Source organism: Orycteropus afer, unplaced genomic scaffold (assembly GCF_000298275.1).
Source record: "Orycteropus afer afer isolate SDZICR_OR568_19922 unplaced genomic scaffold, OryAfe1.0 scaffold00290, whole genome shotgun sequence".
NCBI classification, from domain to species: domain Eukaryota; kingdom Metazoa; phylum Chordata; class Mammalia; order Tubulidentata; family Orycteropodidae; genus Orycteropus; species Orycteropus afer.
In genome coordinates this window covers 2391545-2418291 of record NW_006921877.1, presented here as the reverse complement: position 1 = coordinate 2418291, position 26747 = coordinate 2391545, and the positions used below count along the sequence as shown (strand labels likewise).

The following is a 26747-nucleotide window of genomic DNA, read 5'->3' as shown; positions in this document are numbered from 1 at the left end:
GGCAGTGTTTCGTTCTGCTGTGCATGGGGTCGCTATGAGTCGGAAACGACTCGACGGCACTTAACAACAACAACAACAACATGCAGGGGGAAGTGTGCCCAAGACCATGTAGAGAGTTGGCAGACGATGTTTCTACAAGTGTATTGCTATGTTCTGTAAGAATTACCATGTATGTAGTAGAGCTGACAAGGGACAATGTTGTAGTCACTTCTTGGCCACAGAAGTGAGCAAGTAGTTGGACCTGTGGTCTCGGGACCATAGTCACAGGAGACATCAAGCTCAATTGGCGTAATATACTACACAAAACATTGTTCCACATCCTACTTTGGTGAGTAGTGACTGGGATCTTAAAAGCTTGGAAGCAGCCATCTAGATGCAACAATGGGTCTACTTCTCATCCACAGCAAAGAAGAGTGAAGAAAACCAAAGATGCATGGAAACAGTTAGTCCAAGAGACTGGTATACCATGGGTGGAATTGTGGTAATTCAGTTTGTACGTCAATTTGGCTGGGCTTGGTTGAGTGGGCTGGGCAGCTGGTGGTAGTTATTCCCCATGAGGAGACTGGCAATCACCTCCATGGTAGGATCTACCACAAGCAGCTGAGTAGCTGCCTTTGGGATATGGTCTGCTTCCTGTATATAAGGAGAAGCCTTGGGGATAGTAGCTAGCTTATGGCACCTTGAATCCTGCATGTAGCTGTGTCCTTGTTCAGCAGCCTTCCATGCTCTGCCAACCTGGGGACTTACAATAAACTTGAATTAATGGCCTGTCATGTGGTTTGGTTACATCGGGACTGTGCCTTTTTACTTGTCAACTTTGGGCTTGGCAACCTCAACAGGCAGCAGCTGTCTGAGTGAAGAAAAGCCTCTAGCTTCAGTGGGCCAGGAGTTGGAGGCAGAGCTAAAGCCCAAGGCTGTGGGGCTTTCACCCAGCCCCTAGAGCCTGGCACTTTGAACTTGGACTTAAAGCCTCCATACTGTAAGAAAATAAACTCCTATTTGTTAAGACCATCCCATTTGTGGTATATTGTTGTCAGAGCGGCACTAGGTAAGGTAACCAGAACACACTCCTTGGAGAGAACTATCATGGGAGAATAGAAAGGCTGTGTATGCACAGAGAGACAGCTCAGGGGGCAGGAGTGCATGGAGGCAAGGACACAGGGAAGAGGTAACTATGGGGAGGAAGTGGGAAGGGAACTGTGGCATCGTGGTAAATTGTAATCAATGTCGTGAGACAAAGTATATGTGAACTGCTGTATGGGAAGTGAATTTGCTCTGTAAACTTTCACCCAAATCACAATTAAAAAAAAAAAAAGTCAGTTGTTCCAAAGGTCTAATGGTCCACATGAACCACAGCCTTCATTAGCCTGAGACCAGAAGACCTAGACAGTGCCCATCTATCACTACAGACTGCTCTGATTGGGATCACAATAGAAGGTCCTGGACAGGTTGGGAGAAAAATGTAGAACAAAATTCAAAATCGTAAAAATGATCTGACTTACTGGTCTGATAAAGACTGCTGAAACCCCTGAGGCCATGGCCCTTAGACATCCTTCAAACCTGTAATTGAACCCCCTCTCGGAAATCACCTTTCTAAGAATTACTCTGTTGTTGTTATGTGCCGTCGAGTCGGCCCCGACTCATAGCGACCCCTCCTTGGGTTTCCGAGGCAGTATCACTACGGAAGTAGGATTGCCCAACCTTCCTTCCGAGGAGTGGCTGGTGGGTTTGAACCGCCAGCCGTCTGGTTAGCAGGCAAGTGTCTTAGCCACTATGCTACCAGAGCTCCCAATGACCCAGTAATTCTAGTCCTAGCTATATACCCAGGAGAAGTGAAAACATGTCCATACAAAAACTTGTACTTGAACGTTGATGGCAGCAGTGTTCATTATAGCTGAAAAGTATGAACAACCCAAATACGTATCAGTTGATGAATGGATAAACAAAATGTGGTATATCATTATTCAGCCATAAAAAAGGAATGAAGTACTGATACTAATGCTTTTGCTACAACATGAATTAAACATTATGCTAAGTGAAAGAAGCCAGAAAAAAAAGACCACGTATATTGTGTGATTTCATTTATATGAAATGTCCAGAAAAGGCAAATCTGTAGACACAGGAAGTATATAAGTTGTTGCCAGAGGCTGCAGGGAGAGAAGAGCGAGGAGTGACTGCTAACAGGTCTCTTGGGGTTAATGAAAGTGTTCAAGAATTAGGTAGTTAGGATGGTTGCACACCCTTGTGAATATATTAAAACTACTGAATTGTACACTTTAAAAGTGAATTTTATGGTCTGTGAATTTTATCTAAAAAAGTTTTTTTAATTAAAATTCATTTCCTCGGTTGCACTAGCCATATTTCGTAAGCTTATTGGCCAAATGATAATGATTTGGACAGTGCAGATGTAGGATATTTCCATTACTGCAGAGAGTTCTCTTGGACATTGCTACTCAAAAATACACATTTTCTTAATTCATTGACCACATCTCATATTTTAAATGGTGAAATAATTAATGAATTACTGTTTTAAAAATTCAAATATGTGGTAAAATCCTCAAATCCTACAGATTGGCACTTGTCCCAGTACTTTATCCAGAACTGAACCCTTTCATTTGCTGTGCTGGCTTTCTGGACTATTTTGAATGCTTTTACGTTTGTGTGTATGTCTATATGTAGATTGTTTTCAGATGTTATCAGTAATGCTTCAGTGATAATACTTTAACCACAGTTCTTAATTTCTCTGAAATTCTTGCATGTGATCTCTTAACACTCATTAGAATTCTTCTCATCCACAGGTGATGCTGGGAGCAGAACTCCGAAAGACCAGAAGGTGAGTTGGGGTGGGTGAGAGGAATTAAAGTGGGAGAAACTTTTGGCCTGATCATTATTTTACTTCAATCATGGACATATCCTATAATCAGCCCTGAGGGTTCCAAACCTTTAATAGATGTTATAAGAATGCAAAATAGGTTACCAGGAGATGCATGTACTAACCACCCATTGCCCTCTAGTTGTTTCCCATGCATAGCAACACTAGAGGACAGGCTAGATGTGCTCCATGGGGATCCTAGGGTGTAATCTTTGTGGAAGCAGACTACTGCATCTTTCTCCCTTGGAGCAGCTGGTGGGTTCAAACTGCCAACTTTTGAGTTAGCAGCCAGCACTTAACCACTGCACAACTAGGGCTCCTTATACATTAACTACTGAAAAATCAGACAGGTATAATTAATCAATGTTTCCTAAAGCTGATTTCTGAACTGATTTCTAACTTCGTAACAAAGGCTACCTCTTGGCTGATAAAGTAACCATGTGATTCCAAATATGACTTACTCCATTGTGGTTTTTGAAATACAAGGTATTTCTAATTTTCAAGTTACTTCTAACTCATGTGCTGTTTTGGAACTTGTTTCCCTCATTTCTGCCCCTTTAGCTACGTGAAGCTATGGCTGCCTTAAGAAAGTCAGCTCAGGATGTGCAGAAGTTCATGGATGCTGTCAACAAGAAGAGCAGTTCCCAAGATCTACATAAAGGTCAGGGCAGGAGGTACCTAGGTATAGGCAAGAGAGAATAGGGAGGTGAATACCTACATAGATTTTGTGGATAACTGGCTTTGCTTAAGCATCTCAGAATGTTCCACATCTGCTGTGTTCTATTTTTCTAACACCACTGGCTGTATATCCGTGGTCAATATGAGATTATTTGTGGTTTTGTTTTTGTTGTTTTACACTAATTCTTTAGTCTGCAGATTGTGATATGCCAGACTCATTGCCCTTAGTAGTCATCAAACCCCAGTTATACTGATAAACTGATTTTCCAGACTTTATCCAAATATCTTTTTAAACCCATTGCTGTCAAGTCGATTGCAACTCTTAGTGACCTTATAGGACAGAGTAGAACTGCCCCATTGGGTTTCCAAGGCTGTAATCTTTATATAAGCAGAGTACTCCATCTTTTTCACAGCTGGTAGGTTCCAGCCACCAATAGTCCTTAGCAGCTGACCACTCGACTACGGTACCACCAGGGGTCCTTAATACTTTTTTACCTCTCTGCATGTAGTCTGTTTTCATGCCTATGACTACTACTTCCAAGTGGAGATTAGGGAGAACAGAGTAACTCAAGCTCTTATAAAGCAATCTGAAGATAGCTTTGCTTATAGAATGGGGCTATTAATTACCCTGCAAGAAAATGTTTTATAAATGCTACTTAACATTTCAAAAGTGGTAGTTACTGTTGTTGTTAATAGGAGTTGGAAACTGTTAAAAATATGGAATTACATGTGAACTTCAAATACTCAGATTTCTTCTGTTAACATAAACAATTGAGTCAGCTATCTCTTGTGATTTTGCCTTTGGCCAAGAGCAGCAAAAGTAGCTGAGGATCAAAGGTTACTCTGTTTTCTTCGATTACTCTACTCCCCTCTTTACCTTTTCATTCTCTACCCAATATGTGGCATATCTCTTAATACAACTTTGCTTTCTTCCATAGGAACCTTGAGTCAGATGTCTGGTGAACTGAGCAAAGATGGTGACCTGATAGTCAGCATGCGGATTCTGGGCAAGAAGAGAACTAAGACATGGCACAAAGGCACCCTTATTGCCATCCAGACAGTTGGTATGTTCAAATTAGAGAAGAACCGGTGAAAGACAGCCCTGCCGGTCTCCATTGCCAGTTATTTTCCCCACAGCCTTCCCTTCTGTCTCTCATTAGCAGCCAGGATTTACACTAAAAACTATTTATTTGTTTTTAATTTGTTTGTTATCTTTCTCTTTTACTCAGGACCAGGGAAGAAGTACAAGGTTAAATTTGACAACAAAGGGAAGAGTCTTCTGTCGGGGAACCATATTGCCTACGATTACCACCCTCCTGCTGACAAGCTATATGTGGGCAGTCGAGTAGTGGCCAAATACAAAGATGGGAATCAGGTCTGGCTCTATGCTGGCATTGTAGCTGAGACACCAAACGTCAAAAACAAGCTCAGGTACCTGAACAGAGAATTGTAAAGGGTATGGAGAAGGGGAGCACTGCACCTGCCCCGTTCAACCCATAGTCCAGGTCTCACAATCATCTTTTGTGCTCTTAATCTCTCGCGGCCAGAAACCCATTCTGTTTCTTTGCAACAGAAGTCATGTACATGATTCTTTTTCCTTTGTTTGTTGTTGTTGTTGTTGTTGTTGTTGTTTCTTAAGAAAAATTGAAAGAGAATAATCAAGATTGATTTAATGGTTTGGGGAATAGAGAATTTCTGTTGAAGGAAGAGATGAGGTGGAGACTAAGTGGTTTTCAGCAGCATACGAATCTGATAGAGGAACAAGAATAAATGGTTTCAAATAAGTGGGGATATGTTGGTTAGATTAAGGGAGAATTCCTAACTCTTGGGGTAGGAAAAAAGAATACCATATTCCCCCCCACATATAACATGCCCATGGAAATAATGTTTGCAAGTTTGCAACACGCATGGCACACATAGGAAGCTAATGTGCAAAGGGTTTGCATGGTTTGGAAAAAAAAAAGGATAACATGCGTTATTTGCCTTAAAATGTGGTAGTAGGAAGAAAGCCATAGATTGGAACAAAGTTTCTGGAGTGCATCCTAGCTCACGCCGAGGAGCGGAAGTTTTGACAGAGTGATTTCTGTAGATCATGTTAAATATGCCCCGTGTTTGTAACCCCCAGATCTTTCTACCATCACTCTTCACTTACAGATTTCTCATTTTCTTTGATGATGGCTACGCTTCCTACGTCACACAATCTGAACTGTATCCTATCTGCCGGCCATGTGAGTGTCCCCCTTTCTTCATTTGTTCTATTCCTTTCCACTTCTGTCTTGTATTTCTTCTTGAGACATCCAGTTGAAAATGCCTAGTTTTCATTTGGTGCATAAGATTCTCCCCTCGTTTCAAGGAGGAGCATAAGCTTCATAAATATTCTTTGGGAGATACAGTTTATCTGTTCATCTCTAGTGCTGGAACTTTATAGCCAAGAGTGTAGCCTTAGAAAATCATGACTGACCCCAGGTGGACTGCTCTTACTGTAGATGTGTGTTTATTTCATTTCTAAATGATGCAGGTTTGAGGAGGTATTACTTCTTTCCTGGTCTCATTCTTAATGTAACATTATGTAAATCTGTAAGTCTGCCTGGTGCTTTTCACAGAAACTGTGTTAAATGGAGACTTTATGGTGTTCCCTATATTTGGTACTCTGACTTGGGAACAGACTTCCACAGAAGCACCTGTTTTAAATTGCAGAAGAGTTAACTAACACTTCTGTGTTTCCACAGTAAACATATTCAGAGTCCCTTAAAAGCCTGATAGGAGAAGGAAGGAGAAATTTTTGTTATTATTTCATGATGCCATCTGATCTTTTTTGATTTATTTATATCAACAAGTAGTAGGAATTTCCACTTGAATTTTCCTAAGAAGAAACATCCATTTGTGTGAAATGATTGAAGTCCATAATATTTGTGTATTGCTTCTTCATTATTTACTTGACTTATATATGCATTTAAGTATTAGCTTTAATACTTACATGGCCTTATTTTTACTTTGCTTGAAGCTATGATTTCCTTATTTTTTCTCTCCTTGCCAACTTAAAAAATACCAAGTATCTTCTTGCCAGCCATTTTTCCCTGTCAAGACATATCCTACCTGCCTTCGCTCAGCTCTTCTTCTTTCTTGGGACAGTGAAAAAGACTTGGGAGGACATAGAAGACATCTCCTGCCGAGACTTCATAGAGGAATATATTACTGCCTACCCCAACCGCCCCATGGTGCTGCTCAAGAGTGGCCAGCTAATCAAGACTGAGTGGGAAGGCACATGGTGGAAGTCCCGGGTCGAGGAGGTGGATGGCAGCCTAGTCAGGATCCTCTTCCTGGTACTGTTCCTCCCTAAAGCTTTGGAGGCAGGGTTAGAGAGGGGGTAGAGAGGTATAGAGGCAACAATGATGATTTCATAGTTATTCTTTAGTTTTCCTCTTTCTTACCCTCCTATCTGTTCTGTTTGAAGTCAAACTCTACTTTGTCTTTCTGTTCCTCTGTGGGTGACTATTAAAAATAAATTTAATTGTAACACTAATCACTAATCTGCATGGTTTGGGGTGTTCCACCCCCCTCCCCAGAATATTCACATTGCGTGTAGGTACAAAGAAAGCAGACAGTTCAGTCTGTCCACAGTTAGGATTTGGTAGGACAGCAGGACAAAGAAGCAGGATCAAGGAACTGGAGGCCTTGATGATTTTTTAAGACTCTGTTTAACTCTCAGATCTTCTGTACCCTTCCTTTTCTTCCCCTCACCCTCTTACTAGAATTACATTACTTTTTTGTATGCTGTCTCAGCCCTTTGTTCCTGAGGCCTTATATGGTCCTTGTCACATTCTTAGCATTGACATCTGTCTCTTCTATAATTTCCTAAACAAGGACTATGTGTTTTTCTTCTTTATATTCCTAATACTTGCCATGGTGCCTGGCATACAAGTTTGTTGAATAGATAGGAGTCGAGGGCTCATCAGGGAGATTTCCCAGAGGAAATACATGGATGTATATTCTCCACAAATGACAGAGTAAATTCTAGCCTTTAACCTGTCCTCCCACCACCACCCTTCTTCCAAATCCCTAGGATGACAAAAGATGTGAATGGATCTACCGGGGCTCTACACGGCTGGAGCCTATGTTCAGCATGAAGACATCATCAGCCTCTGCACTGGAGAAGAAGCAAGGAGGACAGCTCAGGACACGTCCAAACATGGGTGTGTTCTGGTAGATATCCTGGGGGAAAGAAGAAATAGAGCCAAACCAGCACAGGCGATTCTATACGTGGCTATCCTTTGTTTACCAAGATGACACCGCTGACATACAGTAAATGGGACTCATGCTCATTGAGTGGTTCCTGGTAGCGGTGATGGGATTTGTGGTGCTACTTCCATATGCAGGAGCTCTGGTGGTGTGGTGCCTAAAGCATTGCTATGGCTGTGATTCATTCTAAACAACCTCATAAAAATCTGAAAGAACTGGCTTAGGTTAGGGATTACCTCTGTTATCCACATGTGATCCACATTTATATGCTGTCTATGGTCAGTTTTTTAAAGCTCAGACTGTTTTTGGTTTTATTCCTGGCATATATTAAGTGTTTTTCCTACTAACATTAGTTGATCAAAGGGTGCATTTTTTAAATACTCACCAAAATATAACATAGTTACTGAGATACATCTTCAGAGGCAGGAAGAAAAAGCCTCCTTATTTAAGTCAAAAGGCAGTATAAATGTTTGATACTATATGTGTCATCATTCTTACTCATTGGTTTAAATAATGGAAACTAAACCGACAACCTTAGCATTTATTCAAAATATTTTCATTGCTGTTTTTTTATATTGCATAAATTGAAAAGCGGGTTTGTGGCTGAATACAAGTTATGCAGCTCTTATCCTCTCACTCGATCGCAGCTCTTATCCTCTCACTCGATCAGTTTTCCTTTTTCTGTAGGTGCTGTAAGGAGCAAAGGTCCTGTGGTTCAGTACACCCAAGATCTGACCAGTACTGGAACCCAGTTCAAGCCAATGGAGCCCCCACAGCCGACTGCTCCACCTGCCCCACCTGTCCCGCCTGCCCCACCTCTCTCCCCCCAGGCAGCTGAAGTTGAGTGAGTGCTATTCCTTCTTTTTCTCCAGTTTTCACATGTATTTTCTGTATCCTTCACTATGTGATCTCTCTGCTCTGTCTTAGAAGCTTGGAAAGCCAGCTTGCCCAGTCACGGAAGCAGGTAGCCAAAAAGAGCACATCCTTCCGGCCAGGATCTGTGGGCTCTGGTCATTCCTCCCCTACATCTCCTGCTCTCAGCGAAAATACCCCTGGGAAACCTGGGATCAATCAGACATACAGGTGAGAGAATCTTAGGCTTTCTGTGGGTGGCAAGGTGGGCTGAGTGATTACTGTATAGGGGACAGTCCACGGATTTCCAGGTACCTAGTTAAGATTATGACAGTAAAGAGTTTGGACTAGAAGAGGCAGCTTTAACTTTAGCAGTTTCTGAGAAACAAAGTTAGAATAACTAACGTAGAAACCAAGTGCCTAAAAATACAGCATCACCAGAAAGTTATTTAATATTTTCTTTGAACATAGTACCATCAATAGAAAGGAAAACACCACAGCCTCTCCTTAAATTCTGAGAGTTAGTAAGAACATTTATAGGACAGAGAGCAGGAAAAAAGCATTAGACTCTACTTCCATAATTCACAGGCAGATAAATTTTAGGGAAAGATAATATTGTTAAAATAGAGATATTATCAGTCAGTGAAGAGTAGCCAGGGAGTTTCATTATCCAGGTTGGGTAAGAAAAGGATGATCTGACTTTCTTGTGTCTTAGCTTTAAGGCCGTAACTATTTTAAAGATGAGAAAAATGGCTTGGCTAGGGGATAGTTATATAATAAAGTAGTCTTGTTGCCTTATCTAAGGATATCTGGTAGGACAGTGGTTAAGGCACTCATCTGCTACCAGAAGATCAGCAGTTTGAACCCACCACTCGCTCCATGGGAGGAAGATGAGGCAATCTGCTTCCGCAAAGATTTGTAGCCTTGGAACACCTATGGGGCAACTCTCCCCTGTCCTGTAGGGTCGCTATGAGTGAGAATCGACTTGATGGCATTGGATTTGGTTTGGTTTGGTTTGGTTGCCTTATCTGATCGCTCGCTTCTCATTTTGCAGATCATCTTTAAGCTCAACAGCCACTGCTACACCAACACCCACAGCACCCCCAACACCCCCAGCACCCCCAGCACCTCCAGCCTTCCATGGCATGTTGGAGAGGGCCCCGGCAGAGCCCTCGTACCGTGCCCCTATGGAGAAGCTTTTCTACTTACCCCATGTCTGCAGCTATACTTGTCTGTCTCGGGTCAGACCTATGAGGAGTGAACAGTACCGGGGCAAGAATCCTCTGCTAGTCCCGCTACTCTATGACTTCCGGCGGATGACAGCCCGGCGCCGAGTGAACCGCAAGATGGGCTTTCATGTTATCTATAAGACACCCTGTGGCCTCTGTCTTCGGACAATGCAAGAGATTGAACGCTACCTTTTTGAGACTGGCTGTGATTTCCTCTTCTTGGAGATGTTCTGTTTGGATCCATATGTTCTTGTGGACCGAAAGTTTCAGCCTTACAAGCCTTTTTACTATATTTTGGACATTACTTATGGGAAGGAAGATGTTCCTCTATCCTGTGTCAATGAGATTGACACAACACCCCCACCCCAAGTGGCCTACAGCAAGGAACGTATCCCGGGCAAGGGTGTTTTCATTAACACAGGCCCTGAATTTCTAGTTGGCTGTGACTGCAAGGATGGGTGCCGGGACAAGTGAGTTGGTGGGGGAATTGCTGTCCCTGCCTCTCAACTCCTCATGGTTACTTTTCTCTCCACTCCTTCCTTTGTTGTATATCTGTACTTCTTCCCCATTTCCCCTTCTTCTTTTGGTTTCCTCTTTAGCTGGAGCCCCTGCTATAAGGCCTCCGTGAAATCTGAGGTATAGAGGCTGGAGCCACCTAAGTAACTCTGGGTACATGCATCTTGTGTTTGTGTCTTTCCCTGGTTCTCTGCACTTTGTCTTTCTCCCCACCATCATGTTCTTATCTGCCACTTTGTTTCATTTTCTAACTCTCTTATCTTATTACTATTCTTGTCTTTTCCTTTCCCATTTACATGAGAAAAAATTAAAATTTCACTGCTCTGTCTATCCTTCTGTTAGTAATTTCACTACTGTATCTTCACCCTTTTATTAGTTCTTTTTGTCCCTAAAAGAAAGTATCACAATCCTAGCTGTTGTGTTCTTCTGTCCTACACAGGTCCAAATGTGCCTGCCATCAGCTAACTATCCAGGCTACAGCCTGCACCCCAGGGGGCCAGATTAATCCTCACTCCGGCTACCAGTACAAGAGACTAGAAGAGTGTCTGCCCACAGGGTAAGTAGTCAAGGAAAAGAGGAGCACCTCAGAGACTGAGGGGTATATTCTGTTGTTCTGTGCTTGTAGGAACCATCGGTATTCTAAAATTAAGAATCAAAAATAGAATACTGAAAAAGGTACTTTGTTAATTACATCTTATTTCCTAAATTTCCAATACACATTTCTCCCTTGGGCTTTCCTAAAAATGAAGATCTAAAAGGATGGAATAGAATAGTCTCTTGCAGTTTTCTGTTGTAAAAAATGATCATAATTTCATAAGTACATGAATGTTCAAACAGATTAGCATTTACTCTGGCAAGAAAAGTCTTTGGAAATGAATTTTGTGATAAATACATTTCTGAGAAGGACAAAAAAACAGAAGACACGGTTTCCCATGTAGTTGCAAACAAAACCGCATGTCACCTAAAACAACTAGTAAATTTAAATTAATATAGTATTGATAGATCTATGCACTGAAGGGATATAGAACTGAAGGGATCACAATGGGGTTGATCAAAGAAATCATCCTAGAAAAGAAGAGATTTTAACAGGGTTTTGGAAAGGTGGTCAGGGATTTGCATTGGAAAAAGAGTCATACCAAATTAAGAGCAAAGTAAGACAGGTGCATGGCACCCAGGTCTTTGAAATTAAGAGTTTTATCAAAAAATGAAAACCTAGTATAATTGTCTATCATTTCAGTTAAAATAAAACACCTTTTACGTATCAGGCATTAGAATATGAGCTCCATGGGGGCAGACTGGTGCATTAACAGGTCCTGGTGCATGGTAAGTGCCTAGACATTTATTAATGAAAGAATAGGCTTTGTGCTACGCATAAGAATATGAGCATAAATGAAACATAATCCCTGCCCTCAAGGAGCTTATGATCTGAGAAGGTAAAGTTATATAGACACAAAATATGTAATGCATGTGATAATAGAGATAAGTACAAAATTCAGAAGTAGTTTGAAGAACAATGTGACCTAATTTTGTTTATACTGAAGACTAGCAATGCCACACTCAGTAACACATTTTTAATGTTTTGTTATTCAGTCAGCACAGTGGGGGATATAGAAAAGACATATTCTCAGGCACTTTATGTACTGACTCCATTTACAGATAAAGATACATATACATATACACAATATGTATGGAAATCATTACCTCAGAGTAAAGGTAAAGAAAAACTGTGACTGTTTAAATAATTTGGAGAGGGATGCACTTGTCTTTCCTTTTATTCCCCCACTGCCTGCTGGTTGGTGGTGTTTTTGTTTGTTTGTTTTTCAGTTGTGGTAAAATATGTAACAATAAATTTGCTATTTTTAAGTGTATGATTTAATGACATTAATTATATTCACCATCTTCTGCAGCTGTCAAAACTATCCATTTCCAAATGTTTTGCATCACCCCAAATAGAAACCCTTTCCATTAAGCAATAAACATCCCATTCTCCTTTTTCATCAGCCCTGGTAACCACCAATAAACTTTGATCTCTATGCATTTGTCTATTCTAGATACTCCATATAAGTACCATCATACAGTGGGAGTTACTGGGTAGTGCAGACAGTTAGTGCTTGATTACTACCAAAGAGGTTGGCACTTTGAACCCACCCCCAGCAGCCTCAGGAAGTAGGTTTGGTAATCTGCTTCCAAAAAGCCCTAAAAACCACGTAGAACGGGTCACCATAAGTTGGCATTAACTTAACAGCACTACAGCATCATAAGGTATTTGTCTGTTTCTATGGCTTTTTTCAATTAGTATATTGTTTTCAAGGTACAATCGCTATCATGGTATGTATCAGAATTTTGTTTCTCTTTATGGCTGAGTAATATTTTGTTGTATGCATATAACCCATTGCCGTCAAGAAGATGAGAACTAATGGCGACCCCGTGTGCTTCAGAGTAAAACTGAGCTCCCTTGGGTTTTCAATGGCTGTCAGGTTATGGAAGTAGATCACCAGCCAGGTCTTTCTTCATGCGGTTAGCTGGATGGATTCAAACCACTAGTCTTTTGGTTAGCAGCCAAGCATTTTGTTTATTCATTTATCTGTTGATGGGCACTTGGGTTGTTTCCACCTTTTTGCTTATTGTGAATTAACACTGCTATGAACATCGATGTACAAGTATCTGAATCCTTGCTTTCATGTCTTTAGGATATATACCTAGGAGTGGAATTGCTAGGTCATATGGTAATTTTATATTAAGCTTTTTGAGGACTTAACAAACTGTCTCATGTCATTATTTTTAGTGAATTCTGTTAACAGTGACAGGGACCAGTGGTTAAGTGGGAAAAGACATTAGACAAGAAGAGACTTTGGGTTTAGTCCCCATTACTAACTGGCTTTTTTTTTTTTCAAAAAATTTGTATTGTGACTTGAGTGAAAGTTTACAGAACAAATTCGTTTTCCATACAGCAATTCATACACATTTTGTTTCATGACATTGACTGCAATCCCCACAGTGTAACAGCTCTCTTCCCACTTTTCCCTATAGTTAACCTCTTCCCTGTGTCCATCCCTCCCATGCACTCCTGCCACCCAGGCTATCTCTCTGTGCAAACACTGCCCTTCTGTTCTCCCATGATTGATCGTTCCAAGGAGTGTGCCAACTGATGTAAATGTCCACCCCATAGGCCTGTGTGTTCTTTCGCTAGAAGCCGCAGGAATGAGTTCAGTTCCAGACCTGAAGGGTAACTAGGGGCCATAGTCTTAGGGGTCTTACCAGCCTCTATCAGACCAGCAAACCTGGTCTTTTTTTATGATTTTGAGTTTTGTTCCACATTGTTCTCCCACTCTATCCAGGATCTCCTACACCAATCCCCTTCCGTGTAGTTCACAGTGGTAGATGGGTACCATCTAGTATTCTGGTTTCATGGTCATATAGGATGAGGATCCCATGGTTTACAAGTCCTTTGGACCAGTTCTTTCCATGCATCTTTGGTTTTCTTCAGTTGTCTTTGCTCTGGATGAGAAGAGACCCATCATTCCATCTAGATGGTCGTTTACAAGCTTTTAAAACCCCAGCTGTTACTCACCAAAGTAGGATGTAGAACAATGTTTTTGTGTAGTATGTTATGGCAATTGAGCTTGATGTCCCCTGCGACTGTGGTCCTGAGCCCAGGTTCAACTACTTGCTCCCTCAGGGTAGCTGGCTGTGGCCAAGAAGCCACCAAAACCTTGCCACTTGTCAGCTCTACTATAATCTGGAAATTCTTACAGCACATACAAATATGCTTATAGAAACATTGTCTGCCAACCCTGTACATTGTCATGGGCACACACACCCATCCATAGACATACCTGATCATTCAGCCTGTCCAGCCATCTATCTACCCATCAGTGCTTGCCATCACTGACAGCGCAGTACTGTACATGCAAAAGGTTCATCTTTATTGTCTGTACTTCTGTGTACCTCTCTATGTCTTTCTCTTCCTCAGTGACACAGTGTTGATCACTCATTTTTGGTACATTGCCCTTCCCTTCACCCAAATCAGTACTTGTCTCTACCTAACTGGCATTGTTGCCTCCCCTCCTCTCCCATCCCTGGTAACCAACAGAGTTTCCTTCCATATATAAACCTTTCCTTGACTTTCTACAATGGTAAACTAATAAAATATCTGTCCTTCTATAATTGACTTATTTCTCTCTGCCTGTTGTCCTCCAAGTTCATCCACATTATGCGGTGTTTTGCAGATTCTGCATTATTCTTTAGTGTTGCATAGTATTCTGTTGTGTGTACGTATCATAGTTTGATTATCCATTCTTCTCTTGATGGGCCCTTAGGTTGTTTCCATCTCTTTGCTATTGTAAGTAGTGCTACAGTGAACATGAGTGTGCATATATCTGTTCTTATCCTGGCTCTCACTTCTTTAGGATATGTATCTAGTAATGGGATTACTGAATCAAATGGTATTTCTAATTCCAACTTTTTAAGAAATCACCATACTGCTTCCCATAGTGGTTGTATCCTTTTACAGTCCCACCAGCAGTGTATGAGAGTCCCAGTCTCTCCACATCCTCACCAGCATTTGTTATTTTCTGTTTTGTTGAACTTTGCTGTTAGTGCTGGGGCAAGATGGTAGCTCATTGTTGTTTTGATTTGCATTTCTCTAATGGCTAAAGATGGTGAACATTTCTGCATGTGTTTGTTGGTGCCTAATTATCTTCTTTGGTGAAGAGTCTATTCATCATGTCTTCTGCCTATTTTTTTAATTGAATTGTCTTTTTGTTGTTGAGGTGTTGGAGTTTTCTATAAATTTTAGCGATGAGCCCCTTGTCAGGTATGTTGTTGCTGAATATTTTTTCCCAATCTCTAAGTTCTCTTTTTACTCTTTTGGAGAAGTCTTTTGAAGCACATACAAATTTAATTTTTAGAAGGTCCCATTCATCTAGTTTGTCTTCCGCTATTTGTACATGAGTTATGCTTGATGGTCTATTTTTGCTATAAGTTAAGGGCCCTAGATTTGCCCCTAGTTTCTCCTTGAGGAGCTTTATAGTTTTAGGTTTCACGTTTAAATCTTTGGTCCATCTTGAGTTAGTTTTTGTGTATGGTGTGAGGTATGGATCTTGTTTAATTTTTCTGCAAATAGATAACCAGTTTTGCCAGCACCATTCGTTAAAGAGAGCATATCTCCCCCTACTTGATAGATTTCAGCCCTTTGTCAAAAATCAGCTAACCATAGATCGATGAATCTATTTCTGGGTTCTCAGTTCTGTTCCACTGGTCTGTGTGTCTGTGGTTATAACAGTACCAGGCAGTTTTGACTACTGTGGCTGTATAATAGGTTTTAAGATCTGGGACTGTGAAACATCCTACTTTGTTGTTCTTTTTTATTTCTTTTTCAGTGATCTCTTTGCTGGTGTAGAGGAATCCAACTGATTTTTGGATGTTGATCTTATATCCTGCCACGATGCTAAATCAAGTAATTCCAATAGTTTTCTTGCTGACTCTCTTGGGTTTTCAATGTATAGGATCATATCATCAGCAAATAGGGATAGTTTACTTCTTCCTTATCAATTTGGATGCCTTTGATTTCCCTTCCTTGACTTTTTGCCCTGGCTAGGACTTCCAATACAATGTTGAATAGAAGTGGTGATAGAGGGCATCCTTGTCTGGTTCCTGTTTACAAGGGGAATGGTTTCAAACTCTCTCTATTGAAAATAATGTTGGCTGTTGGTTTTATATATATGCCCTTTATTATGTTGAGGAATTTTCTTTATATTCCTATTTCACTGAGAGTTTTGATCAGGAATGGGTGCTTGGATTTTATCAATTGCCTTTTCTGCATCGATTGATAATGATCATGTGGTTCTTTTTCTTTATTTTACTTATGTGATGGATGATATTCATTGTTTTTCTAATGTCGAACCATCCATGCATACCTGATATGAACCCCACTTGGTCATAATATATTACTGTTTTTTTTGATATATTGTTGGAAGTCTGTTGGCTAGGATTTTGTTGAAGATTTTTACGTCTATATTCGTGACGGATATTGGTCTGTAGTATTCCTTTTTAATGATGTTTTTGCCTGGTTTTAGGAACTCTGGTGTAGTGTCTAAGGCATTTGACTGCTAGCCGGAAGGCTGGTGGTTCAAACTCACCAGAAGGTTGGGCAATCTACTTCCATAGTGATACTGCCTCAGAAACCCAAGGAGAGGTCACTATGAGTCCCATCCGACTGCACAGCAGTGTGTTGCGTTTGTTGTTGTTGTTGTTGTTGTTTGCCTGGTTTTGGTATCAGGGTTATTCTTCATGAAATGAATTTGGGAGGATTCCATCTTTTTCTGTGTTCTGGAATAGTTTGAATAGGATTGGTGTCACTTCTTCTCTGAACATTTAGTAGAATTCTCTGGTGAAACTGTCTGTGCCAGGACTTTTTTTGTTGTTGGTAATTTTTTTATGACCTGTTCAACAACTTCTTCTCTTATGGGTCTGTTCAAATTTTCCACTTAAGTCTGTGTTAGTTTAGGTAAGTGGTGTGTTTCTAGAAAACTGTCCATTTCCTCCAGATTTTCAAATTTGTTGGAGTACAGTTCTTCATAGGATCTTGATATTATCCTTTTTATTTCAGTTGGTTCTGTTGTGACATTACCCAGTTTGTTTCTTATTGATGTTATTTGTATTCTCTCCCTCTTTTCCTTTGTTAAGTTTGCCAGTGGTTTGTTAGTTTTATTGATTTTTTTCAAAATACCAACTTGTTGATTTTTTTCTGTTGACTTTTAATTTTTATTTTTGCTTGAATCTTTATAATTTCTTTTCTTCTGGTAACCATGGGCTTTTTCTAATTGTTGGTGATGTTGGGTTAATGTGTTGATTTGGGCTCTTTCTTCTTTTTTGATGTGTGCATTTATTGCTATAAGTTGTCCTCCAATCACTACTTTTGCTGTGTCCCAAAGATTAGGGTATGTTGTGTTTTCCTTCTCATTTGATTCAAGTAATTTTTTTATTCATTTTTTATTTCTTATTAACTGGCTATCTGACCATAGGCAAACCTCTTGTTTAGTTGCATTTCCTCATCTGAAAGATGTAATTTTTTTCTATGAGGGTAGGGTCTACTATTGTATAACCTGACAAATAGTAGACATTTAATAAACATCTATTACATGAGTTCATTCTTTCAACAAGTACATATATTGAGTGCCAACTATATGTCAAGTATTGTAGTTGTAGGCATTCAAGATGAGTAAGATTAGATGAGATCTCTTGTCTTGTGGAGCTTCCATTCCACTGAGGGGAGGTAGTAAAACAGCAACAGTACAAGACTATGACAGGTGCTTTGCAGAGTACTAAAACTGTGATATTTTTGAATGAGTGACCAGGGAATTTCTCTGTGAGTAAGAAGGAGCTTAGTCTGATGTCTGGATGACAAGAGACTAGAGACTCAAGATCAGTGAGAAGAGCATTTCAGGCAGTGCAAAAATGCTAAAGCAAATATGAATGGCAAATTTAAGGAAGAGGAGAAAGCTAGTTTCTTGGAACATACTGCTCAAGGGGGAGGGTAATAAGAGATTTGTTCAGAGGGGAGAGGTAGGCAGAGACCTGATTATATAGGGCTTTGTAAAGTGGAATGAAAAATTAGAATCAAATATAAGGTGTAATAGGAAACCACTGGAGCAGGGGTGGGAACCACATAGACCAATGGAACAGAATTGAGAGTCCAGAAATCTGTGGTCAGTTGATTTTTCTATAAGCGTGTTAAGTCCACTTGATGGGGAAAGAAGTATCTTTGAAAAATCATGTTGGGAAAATTGAATTTCTACATGCAGAAAAATGAAACAAGATGCATGCATCACAGGATATGCAAAAACAGAAGTAGATTAAGGACCTTAATGTGAAAACTAAAGCCATCAAATTCTTAGAAGAACAAGCAGACACAACCTGGTCAGGCCTGTCTTTCAACAATAGATTATCTAATATTATAAAAAAGCACAAATAGCTGAAGACAAAATGATTGGACTTCGTAAAAATTTAAAACTTTTGTTTACCAGAAGACTTTACTGAGAAGAGTGAAAGGCTACTAACTGGGAGAATATCTTTGGAAACCATATATTAGACAATAATTTAATAAACTATATCCTCGGAAGGAAGGTTGGGCAATCCTACTTCCGTAGTGATACTGCCTCGGAAACCCAAGGAGGGGTCGCTATGAGTTGGGGCCGACTGGACGGCAAATAACAACAACAACAACAACATATATATATACATACATATATAAGGAGCTCTGGTAGCGTAGTGCCTAAGGCACTTGACTGCTAACTAGAAGGCTGGCAGTTCAAACCCACCAGCCACTCCTCAGAAGGAAGGTTGGGCAATCTACTTCAGTAGTGATACTGCCTCGGAAACCCAAGGAGGGGTCGCTGTGAGTCGGATCTGACTCGACGGCACATAACAACAACAGCAATCTTTATGGACCACCACTTGTCTGCCAGTTTGTTGTACTGTGGTGGCTTGTTTGTTGAGGCTGGAGGCTATGCCACTGGTATTGCATAACCAGCAGGGTCACCCATGGTGGAAAGGTTTCAGCAGAGCTTCCAAACTAAGAAAGACTTGGAAGAAGGAAGGGGCTATCTACTTGTCAAAGAATTGGATGGTGAAAACCATATGAATAGCACTGAAACTGTCTGATACATTACTGGAAGACTTTATCAGTAGCCCTGAAACATTGTCCAATACAGTGCCAGAAAATGAGCTGCTCAGATCAGAAGGTACTCAAAATACAACTAGGAAAAGCTGCTTCCTTAGAGTAGAGCTGACCTTAATGATGTGGATGGAGTAAAGCTTTTGGGACCTCCATATGCTGATGTGGCATGACTCAAAATGAGAAGAAACAGCTGCAAACAACCATTAATTATCGGAACATGAAATGTACAAAGTATGAACCTAGAAAAATTGGAAGTTGTCAGAATTGAAGTGGAACACATAAAGATTGATATCCTAGGCATTAGTGAGCCGAAATGGACTGATTTTGGCCATTTTGAACCAGATGGCTATATGATCTACTATACCAGGAATGACAAATTGAAGAGGAATACAGTGGCGTTGATTGTCACAAAGAATGCGTCAAGATCTAACCTGAAGTATAATGTTGTCCATGATAGGATAATATCCATGCAACTACGAGAAAGACCAATTAATACTACTCTATTCAAATTTACACACCAACCACCAAAGCCAAAGACGAGAAAGTTGAAGATTTTTACCAACTTCTGCAGTCTGAAATTGATCAAACATGCAATCAAGATGTATTGATTATCACTGGTGATTGGAATGCAAAAGGTGGAAACAGAAGAATCACCGGTAGTTGGAAAATATGGCCTCGGTGATAGAAATAACTCTGGAGATCAAATGATTAGAATTTTGCAAGACCAATGACTTGTTCATTGCAAATATCTTTTTACAGCAACATAAATGGCAGCTATATACACGGACTTTGCCAGATGGAGTACACAGCAATCACATCGACTACATCTGTGGCAAGAGTTAATGGAGAAACTCAATATCTTCAGCCAAAACAAGGCCAGGAGTTGGTTGTGGAACAGACCATCAACTGCTCATATGCAAGTTTCAGTTGAAGCTGAAGACAATTAAAAGAAGTCCATGAGAGCCAAAATATGACCTTGATTGTATCCCTCCTGAATTTAGAAACCATCTAAAGAATATATTTGATGCATTGAACACCAGTGACTGAAAATCAGAGGAATCATGGAATGACGTCAAGAACATCATTCATAAAGCCAAAGGTCATTAAAAAGAAAGGAAGAAAAGATCAAAATGGATGTGAAAAGAGACTCTGAAACTTGCCCTAATTGAAGAGTAGCTAAAGCAAATGGAAGAAAGGACAAATAAAAGAGCTGAACAGAAGATTTCAAAGAGCAGCTCGAGAAGACAAAGCCAGTTATTATCATGAAATGTTCAAACACCTGGAGTTAGAAAACCAAAAGGGAAGTACATGTGTAGCATTTCTCAGGCTGAAAGAACTGAAGAAAAAATGTAAGTATTGAAAGATTCCATGGGCAAAATATTGAATGACGAAGGAAACATCAAAAGAAGATGGAAGGAATACATGGACTCACTGTACCAAAAAGAACTGGTCAGTGTTCATTCATTTCAGAAGGTGACGTGTGATCAAGAACCAAGGGTGTTAAAAGAAGTCAAAGCTGCACTGAAGTAATTGGTGAAGAACAAGGCTCCAGGAATCAACAGAATACCCATTGAGATGTTTCAACAAACAGATGCCACACTGGAGGCACTCACTCATCTGTGCCAAGAAATTTGGAAAACAGCTACCTGGCCAACTGACTGGAAGAGATGCGTATTTGTACCCATTCCAAAGAAAGGTGATCCCACAAAACATGGAAATTATCGAACAATATCATTAATATCACACACAAGTAGAATCTTGCTGAATATAATTCAGAAATGGTTGCAGCAATATATTGACAGAGAACTTCCAGAAATGCAAGCTGGAATCAGAAGAGGACATGAATGAGGCATATCATTGCTGATGCCAGATGGATCTTGGCTGAAAGCAAAGAATATCAGAAAGATAATTACTTGTGTTTTATTGACCATGGAAAAGCATTTGTGTGGATCATAACAAATTATGGATAACATTGAAAAGAATGGGAATTCCAGAACACTAAATTTTATTCATGAGGAAACTATACATAGACCAGGAGGCTGTCATCCAAACAGAACGAAGGGATACTGAGTGGTTTAAAATCAGGAAAGGAGTATGTCAGGGTTGTATCCTTTCACCATACTTATTCAATCTGTATGCTGAGCAAATCATCCAAGAAGCAGGACTATATGAAGAAGAGTGTGGCATCAGTATTGGAGGAAGACTCATTAAAACCTGCACTATGCAGATGACACAACTTTGCTTGCTGGAAGTGAGGATGACTTAAAGGACTTACCGATGAAGATTAAAGACTGACATTCTGCAGTATAGATTACATCTCAATATGAAGAAAATGAAAATCCTCACAACCAAACCAGTAAGCAGCATCATGATAAATGGAGAAAAGATTGAAGTTGTCAAAGATTTCATACTACTTGGTTCCACAGTCAACACCAATGGAAGCAGCAGTCAAGACATCAGACAGCATATTTAATTGGGCATATCTGCTGCAAAAGACCTCTTTCAAGTGCTGAAGAACAAAGATGTCTCCTTGAAGACTAAGGTGTGCCTAACGCAAGCCATGGTGTTTTCAGTCACTTCATATGCATGTGACAGCTGGACAGTGAATTAGGAAGACAGAAGAACAGTTGGTGCTTTTGAGTTGTGATCTTGGCGAAGAATACTGAAAGTACTGTGGACTGCCAGAAAAACTAACAAATCTGTCCCGAAGAAGTACAACCAGAATGTTCCTTGGAAGTGAGAATGGCCAGACTTCATCTGACCTATTTTGGTCATGTTGTCGGAAGGGACCTGTGGTAAAGTTTCTGTCAATTTGGTTGGGCCTGGTTGAGTGGCTGGACAGCTGGATGTAGTATTCACGATGGTGAGACTGGTTCAACTCCATGGTGGAATCTACAGCTAAGTAGTAGGGATGTGGTCTGCTTCCCATATATAAGAAACAGCTTTGGGAATGGTTTCTAGCTCATGGCACACTTGAACCCTGCATGTAGCCATATCGCTGTTCAGCAGCCTGCTGTGCTCTACCAACCTTGGGATTTTCAATTGAGTTGAATTAACGGCCTGCCATGTGGTTTGGTAACATTGGGACTGTGCCTTTTTACTTGTCGACCTTGGGTTTGTCAGTGTCAGCAGCCAGCAGCTGTCTGAGTAAAGAAAAGCCTCTAGCTTCAGTGGGCCAGGAACAGGAAGCAGAGGCGACGCCCAAGGTTGAGGGGCTTTCACCCAGCCCCTAGAATTTGGCACTTTGAACTGGGACTTAAACCTCCAAACTGTAAGAGAGTAAACTCCTGTTTGTTCACGACATCCCATTTGTGGTATTTACTATTAGAGCAGCACAGAGGTAACCAAAACAGGACCCTTCCCTGGAGAAGGATATCATGCTTGGTAAAGTGGAGGCAGTGAAAAATGGGAAGTCCCTCAGTGAGATGCATTGACACCGTGGCTCTAACAATGGGCTCAGGTATAGCAAGGATTGTGAGGCTGGCACAGGACCGGACAGTGTTTCATTCTGTTGTACATAGGGCCGCTGTGAGTTGGAGCTGACTTGGTGGCACCTAACAAAACAGCAACAGCAATCTTTATGGAAGCTGACTCCCACATCTTTTTCCTCAGGAAATTATTAGAGGTTTTTATGTAGGCAAGTGATATGATCTGACTTTTTAAATTATTCTGGCTTCTGTGTGGAGAGTAGTTCTTAAGGCAGCAAGAGTAGAATTAGGAAGAACAATTAGAGAATTATAAGAGTATAAGTGAGAAATGGTAGTGGCTGGGACTTGTATTGGAATGGTGGTGGCAGTAGAGATGACAAGGATTGATTTGGGATGCTTTTCGAGATAGAACTACAGAATTTGATAGATTGATTATGGTGTGGGAAGGAAAGAGGAATCAAGTGTAATTCCTAAAATTTTCCTTGAGCAACTAGATGGATGATGGTGCTTTTTACTGAGATCAAAGATCACTTGAGAAGGAATAGGTTTGGGTGAAATTCGTCGTCTATTCTACCCATGTTAAATTTGAGATGCCTATTAGGCAATCCAAGTGGAAATGTCCAAAGGGTGCTGGGTTTTCTAGGGAGAAGTATAATCATTGGACAAAAAGATTTAGGAATCAACACCACAGGAATAATACTTAATGACAGAATAAGGTTAGCTGGAGAGAATATTTATTGATAATAGAGAAGAAGACTTCTGACAAGATGGCAGAATAGGTAGACAAGCTCCACAGACCCTCTTCAACAAAGAAAAGAGAAACCAGTTGACACAGATACAGAAGATAATCCTGGAGCCCTGAGCTTTCAAAGGAAGGATTAAAAAAATGGATTAAATACCAATTAGTAGAAGAACCTGAATGAAAACAGTGAATAAGGAGACAAACAGAGCTGCAGACTGTTGGCTATCCTGACAACACAACCAGATTGAATATTTACAAGTAGTGTTAGGATCTGGGCACTAACCTAAGAATTGGCCTTGCTCGCCAAGGGCTGCTTGGAAAACTGCACTAGTGGCCGACGACTAGAAAGGAGAACAGCAAATGAGGAGATAAACTGAGCTGTGAACTTTGAATATTTGCGAACGGTGTGACCATATTGAATATTTGCAAGAGGCATTCTGATACCAGCGACCTAAGAATAGGCTCCGTTTGCTGGGGACCAGCAAGGCAACCTCACTGGAGGCTGACAACTGGAAAGGTGCAATAATGCCCTTGTTACTCTTATACACTACACCCTCTTGGTAAATGGGGGTGTGGCCATCTCCCACCTCTACCTACCTTCTAGCCTGGGCAGGAATTCCATTCCAGTCTGTGCCCTGATGGAGCCTGGGTGCACTGCCTTGCTACCCCAGTTTTGTTTTTGTTTGTCTGTTTTAAAATTATTCTTTTTTTCTTCCTTTTTAATTTTTTTTTCTTTCTTTTTCCCTTCCTGGGTTCTAGGTTGGTTGGTTGGTTGGTTTTCCCTTCTTTCTCTTTCCATCTTTTTTCTTTCTTTTGGTTCTTCTCATCCCTTTTTTTTTTCTATTTGCAATTTTATCATTTTTTTATTAGTATTATTTTACTCAGCAGTTTATCTGTTTGTTTATGCAGTTTGTGTTTTTTGTCCTCTTTGTTTGTATTCTCTTGGTGTGTTTTTTTTTGTTCTGTTTTGTTTTGTTTTTTGTCTGAGTAGGATAAGCAACTGTGACCATATGACCCGATCATACCTGCCCCTCCTGTAGCCCCACCTACTGAGTGAAGGCCGCCACTTGCTTTTGCACCAGCTGGCCAATAGACAACAGCCAGTATGAGCCCTACTCACCCTTAACAGTTCTTCACAAACAGCTAACAAAGATCTATGTGCTCACTCTCATTCTCTAACCCATTCACCAGGAGACAGGTAGTGAGTGTCTAAGTGCTGCCAGCTAACAAATAGAGGAGCACAGTTCTCTGCTTATTCAGATATGTCAAAACAAAAAAAAAATCTTGGGTGAATCACACCAGCATACAGTTACTGATTAAATAATAAATACAACAATGTCACAGTGTCTTAGAGACAACAGACCATCACAGTCCACACAAAGAAGTAATAGAAACAAGGGACCAGGATACAGACCCAGAAAACATCCCTGAGGAAGAAACAGCTTTGGAACTCCCTGATATAAAGAATTCAAAATAATTATATTTAGTTACCTTCAAAGGATTGAGAGACAGAGCAAGAAAGACACTGACGAAATTAAGGAAAACAGACAAAATTCTAGAACAATTTAAAACAATACAAGAACAAAATGGCAAAATAAATAAAAAATTATAAATGAAACAAAATCTACAAATAGAAATCCAGAAGATTAATACTAAAATTTCAGAAATACATAACACAATGAGTGGGCAAAGGAGTAGAATTGAATCGACGGAAGACAGAATTGGTGAGATTGAAGACAAATACCTCGATGCCACTTTGTTAATAGATCAATCAGAAAAAAGATCAAAACAAAATGAGGAAAGAAGATTTATGTGAGATACCATCAAGAGGAATAACTTAAAAGTACTTGGAATTCCAGAACAGGAAGAGAGAAATATAGCCACAGAGAAAATTGTTGAAGATTTGTTGGAAGAGAATTTCCCTAATATGATGAAAGAAGTTCAGTGAACCCCAAACAGGATCTATTCCAAAAGAAAATTACCAAGTCATGTCATAATCAAACTCATCAAAGTCAAAAGATAACAAATCCTGAAAGCAGCATGAGAAAAACATAAAGTTACCTACAAAGGGCAACCAATAAGACTAAACTCAGATTTTTCAGCAGAAACCATGCAAGCAAGAAGGGCACTGGAATGGTAAGTATAAAACTCTGAAAGAAGAAATTTTCCAACCAAGAATTGTATCCCCAGCAGAATTGTCCTTCAAATATGATAAAAGAGAATAGAAGGGAGCCCAGGAGTGCGGGAGTAAGCTCTGGCTCTCCAACATTCAGAAATTGAACATCAGAGCCAGCCATTTGAAACTGAGAATTAGCCAGCGAAAGAGAAGGACAGTGAAAGTGGAACAGTGGGTATGATGTGGTGTACTGGTTACTTACGAACATGTGAACTTACAAACCTAGTGCTTAAGCCATCAGTGGAATGATTAAGAAAATTTCCCAGAATTGAGGGGTCTGTGTTTCCAAATTGAAATGGCCAATCTAGTCCCAGCATAATGTATGAACATAGATTCCCCCTAATATGCATGATCATAAAATGACAGAATCCTGAGGACAAGAGAAATCCTAAAAGCTTCTAGAGGAGTATAATAGACCACATAAAAAGATAAAAGAATCAAAATTACTTTAGGACAGTTGAGAAATCTAGAATTCTAAGGGAAAATTATTTTCAACCTAGAATTCTGAACCCAAGCAAACTGTCAATTAAATGTAAAGGTAGGATAAAGACATTTATAGACATGCAGTGCCTCAAAATTTACCTCTAGTGTCCAGAGCTTATCATGAAGCTCCTGAAGATGTTTACCAGAATGAGAGGAAAAAAACAACAGAGAAGAAGAAGGCATATGAAACCAAATATCAAAAGGGGAATGGAAAAAATCCCCCTGGATGATAGTGAAATGACAAGGGCTCCAAGACTGACAGCTGTAAAGAACAACCAGCCTTAAAGTAGGTCAGAAAGCTGCAAGAAAGACTTCTTCGGGAAGATGGTTTTGATAGAAAATTTGATGTGTTTGAGGGTCTTTAAGATTGAGAGAACTAGGGAGATTGGGGATGGATTCTGCCAACTTCATGGTTAACTGTTGTTAAGTACCATCAGGTCAGTTCCATGTCATAGCAACCCTGTGTATAACAGAGCAAAACACTGCCCGGTTGTGTGCCATCCTCACAGTCTTTGCCATGTTTGAGCCCATTGTTACAGCTACTGTGTCAATCCATCTTATTGAGGGTCTTCTTCTTTTTTGCTGACCCTCTACCAAGCATGATATCCTTTTGTAGGAACTGGTCCTTCCTGGTAATATGTCCAAAGTACGTGAGACAGAGGTTCACCATCCTCACTTCCAACAAGGATTCTGGCTATACTGCTTCCAACAAAGAATTGTTCGTTCTTCTGGCAGCACATGGTATATTCAGTATTCTTCACCCACATGATATTACAAGTGCATTAATAATTCTTCTTTCTTATTCATTGTCCAGCTTTTGCATGCATATGATGTGATTAAAAATACTATGGC

At 40.2% G+C, this 26747-nt stretch overlaps 1 protein-coding gene across 1 annotated transcript in view; it reads left to right on the top strand.

The window, feature by feature from the left end:
* The window catches only part of SETDB1 (SET domain bifurcated histone lysine methyltransferase 1), a 77459-nt gene that overhangs the window by 34205 nt on the left and 16507 nt on the right, over nt 1-26747 (top strand). The window contains exons 3-13 of the mRNA XM_042782310.1: nt 2799-2833; nt 3434-3533; nt 4489-4614; nt 4780-4981; nt 5705-5778; nt 6683-6873; nt 7614-7743; nt 8477-8633; nt 8717-8872; nt 9696-10340; nt 10826-10942. Of these exons, the coding sequence (XP_042638244.1) occupies nt 2799-2833; nt 3434-3533; nt 4489-4614; nt 4780-4981; nt 5705-5778; nt 6683-6873; nt 7614-7743; nt 8477-8633; nt 8717-8872; nt 9696-10340; nt 10826-10942 (1933 nt within the window). The remainder of the gene's footprint in view (nt 1-2798; nt 2834-3433; nt 3534-4488; nt 4615-4779; nt 4982-5704; nt 5779-6682; nt 6874-7613; nt 7744-8476; nt 8634-8716; nt 8873-9695; nt 10341-10825; nt 10943-26747) is intronic.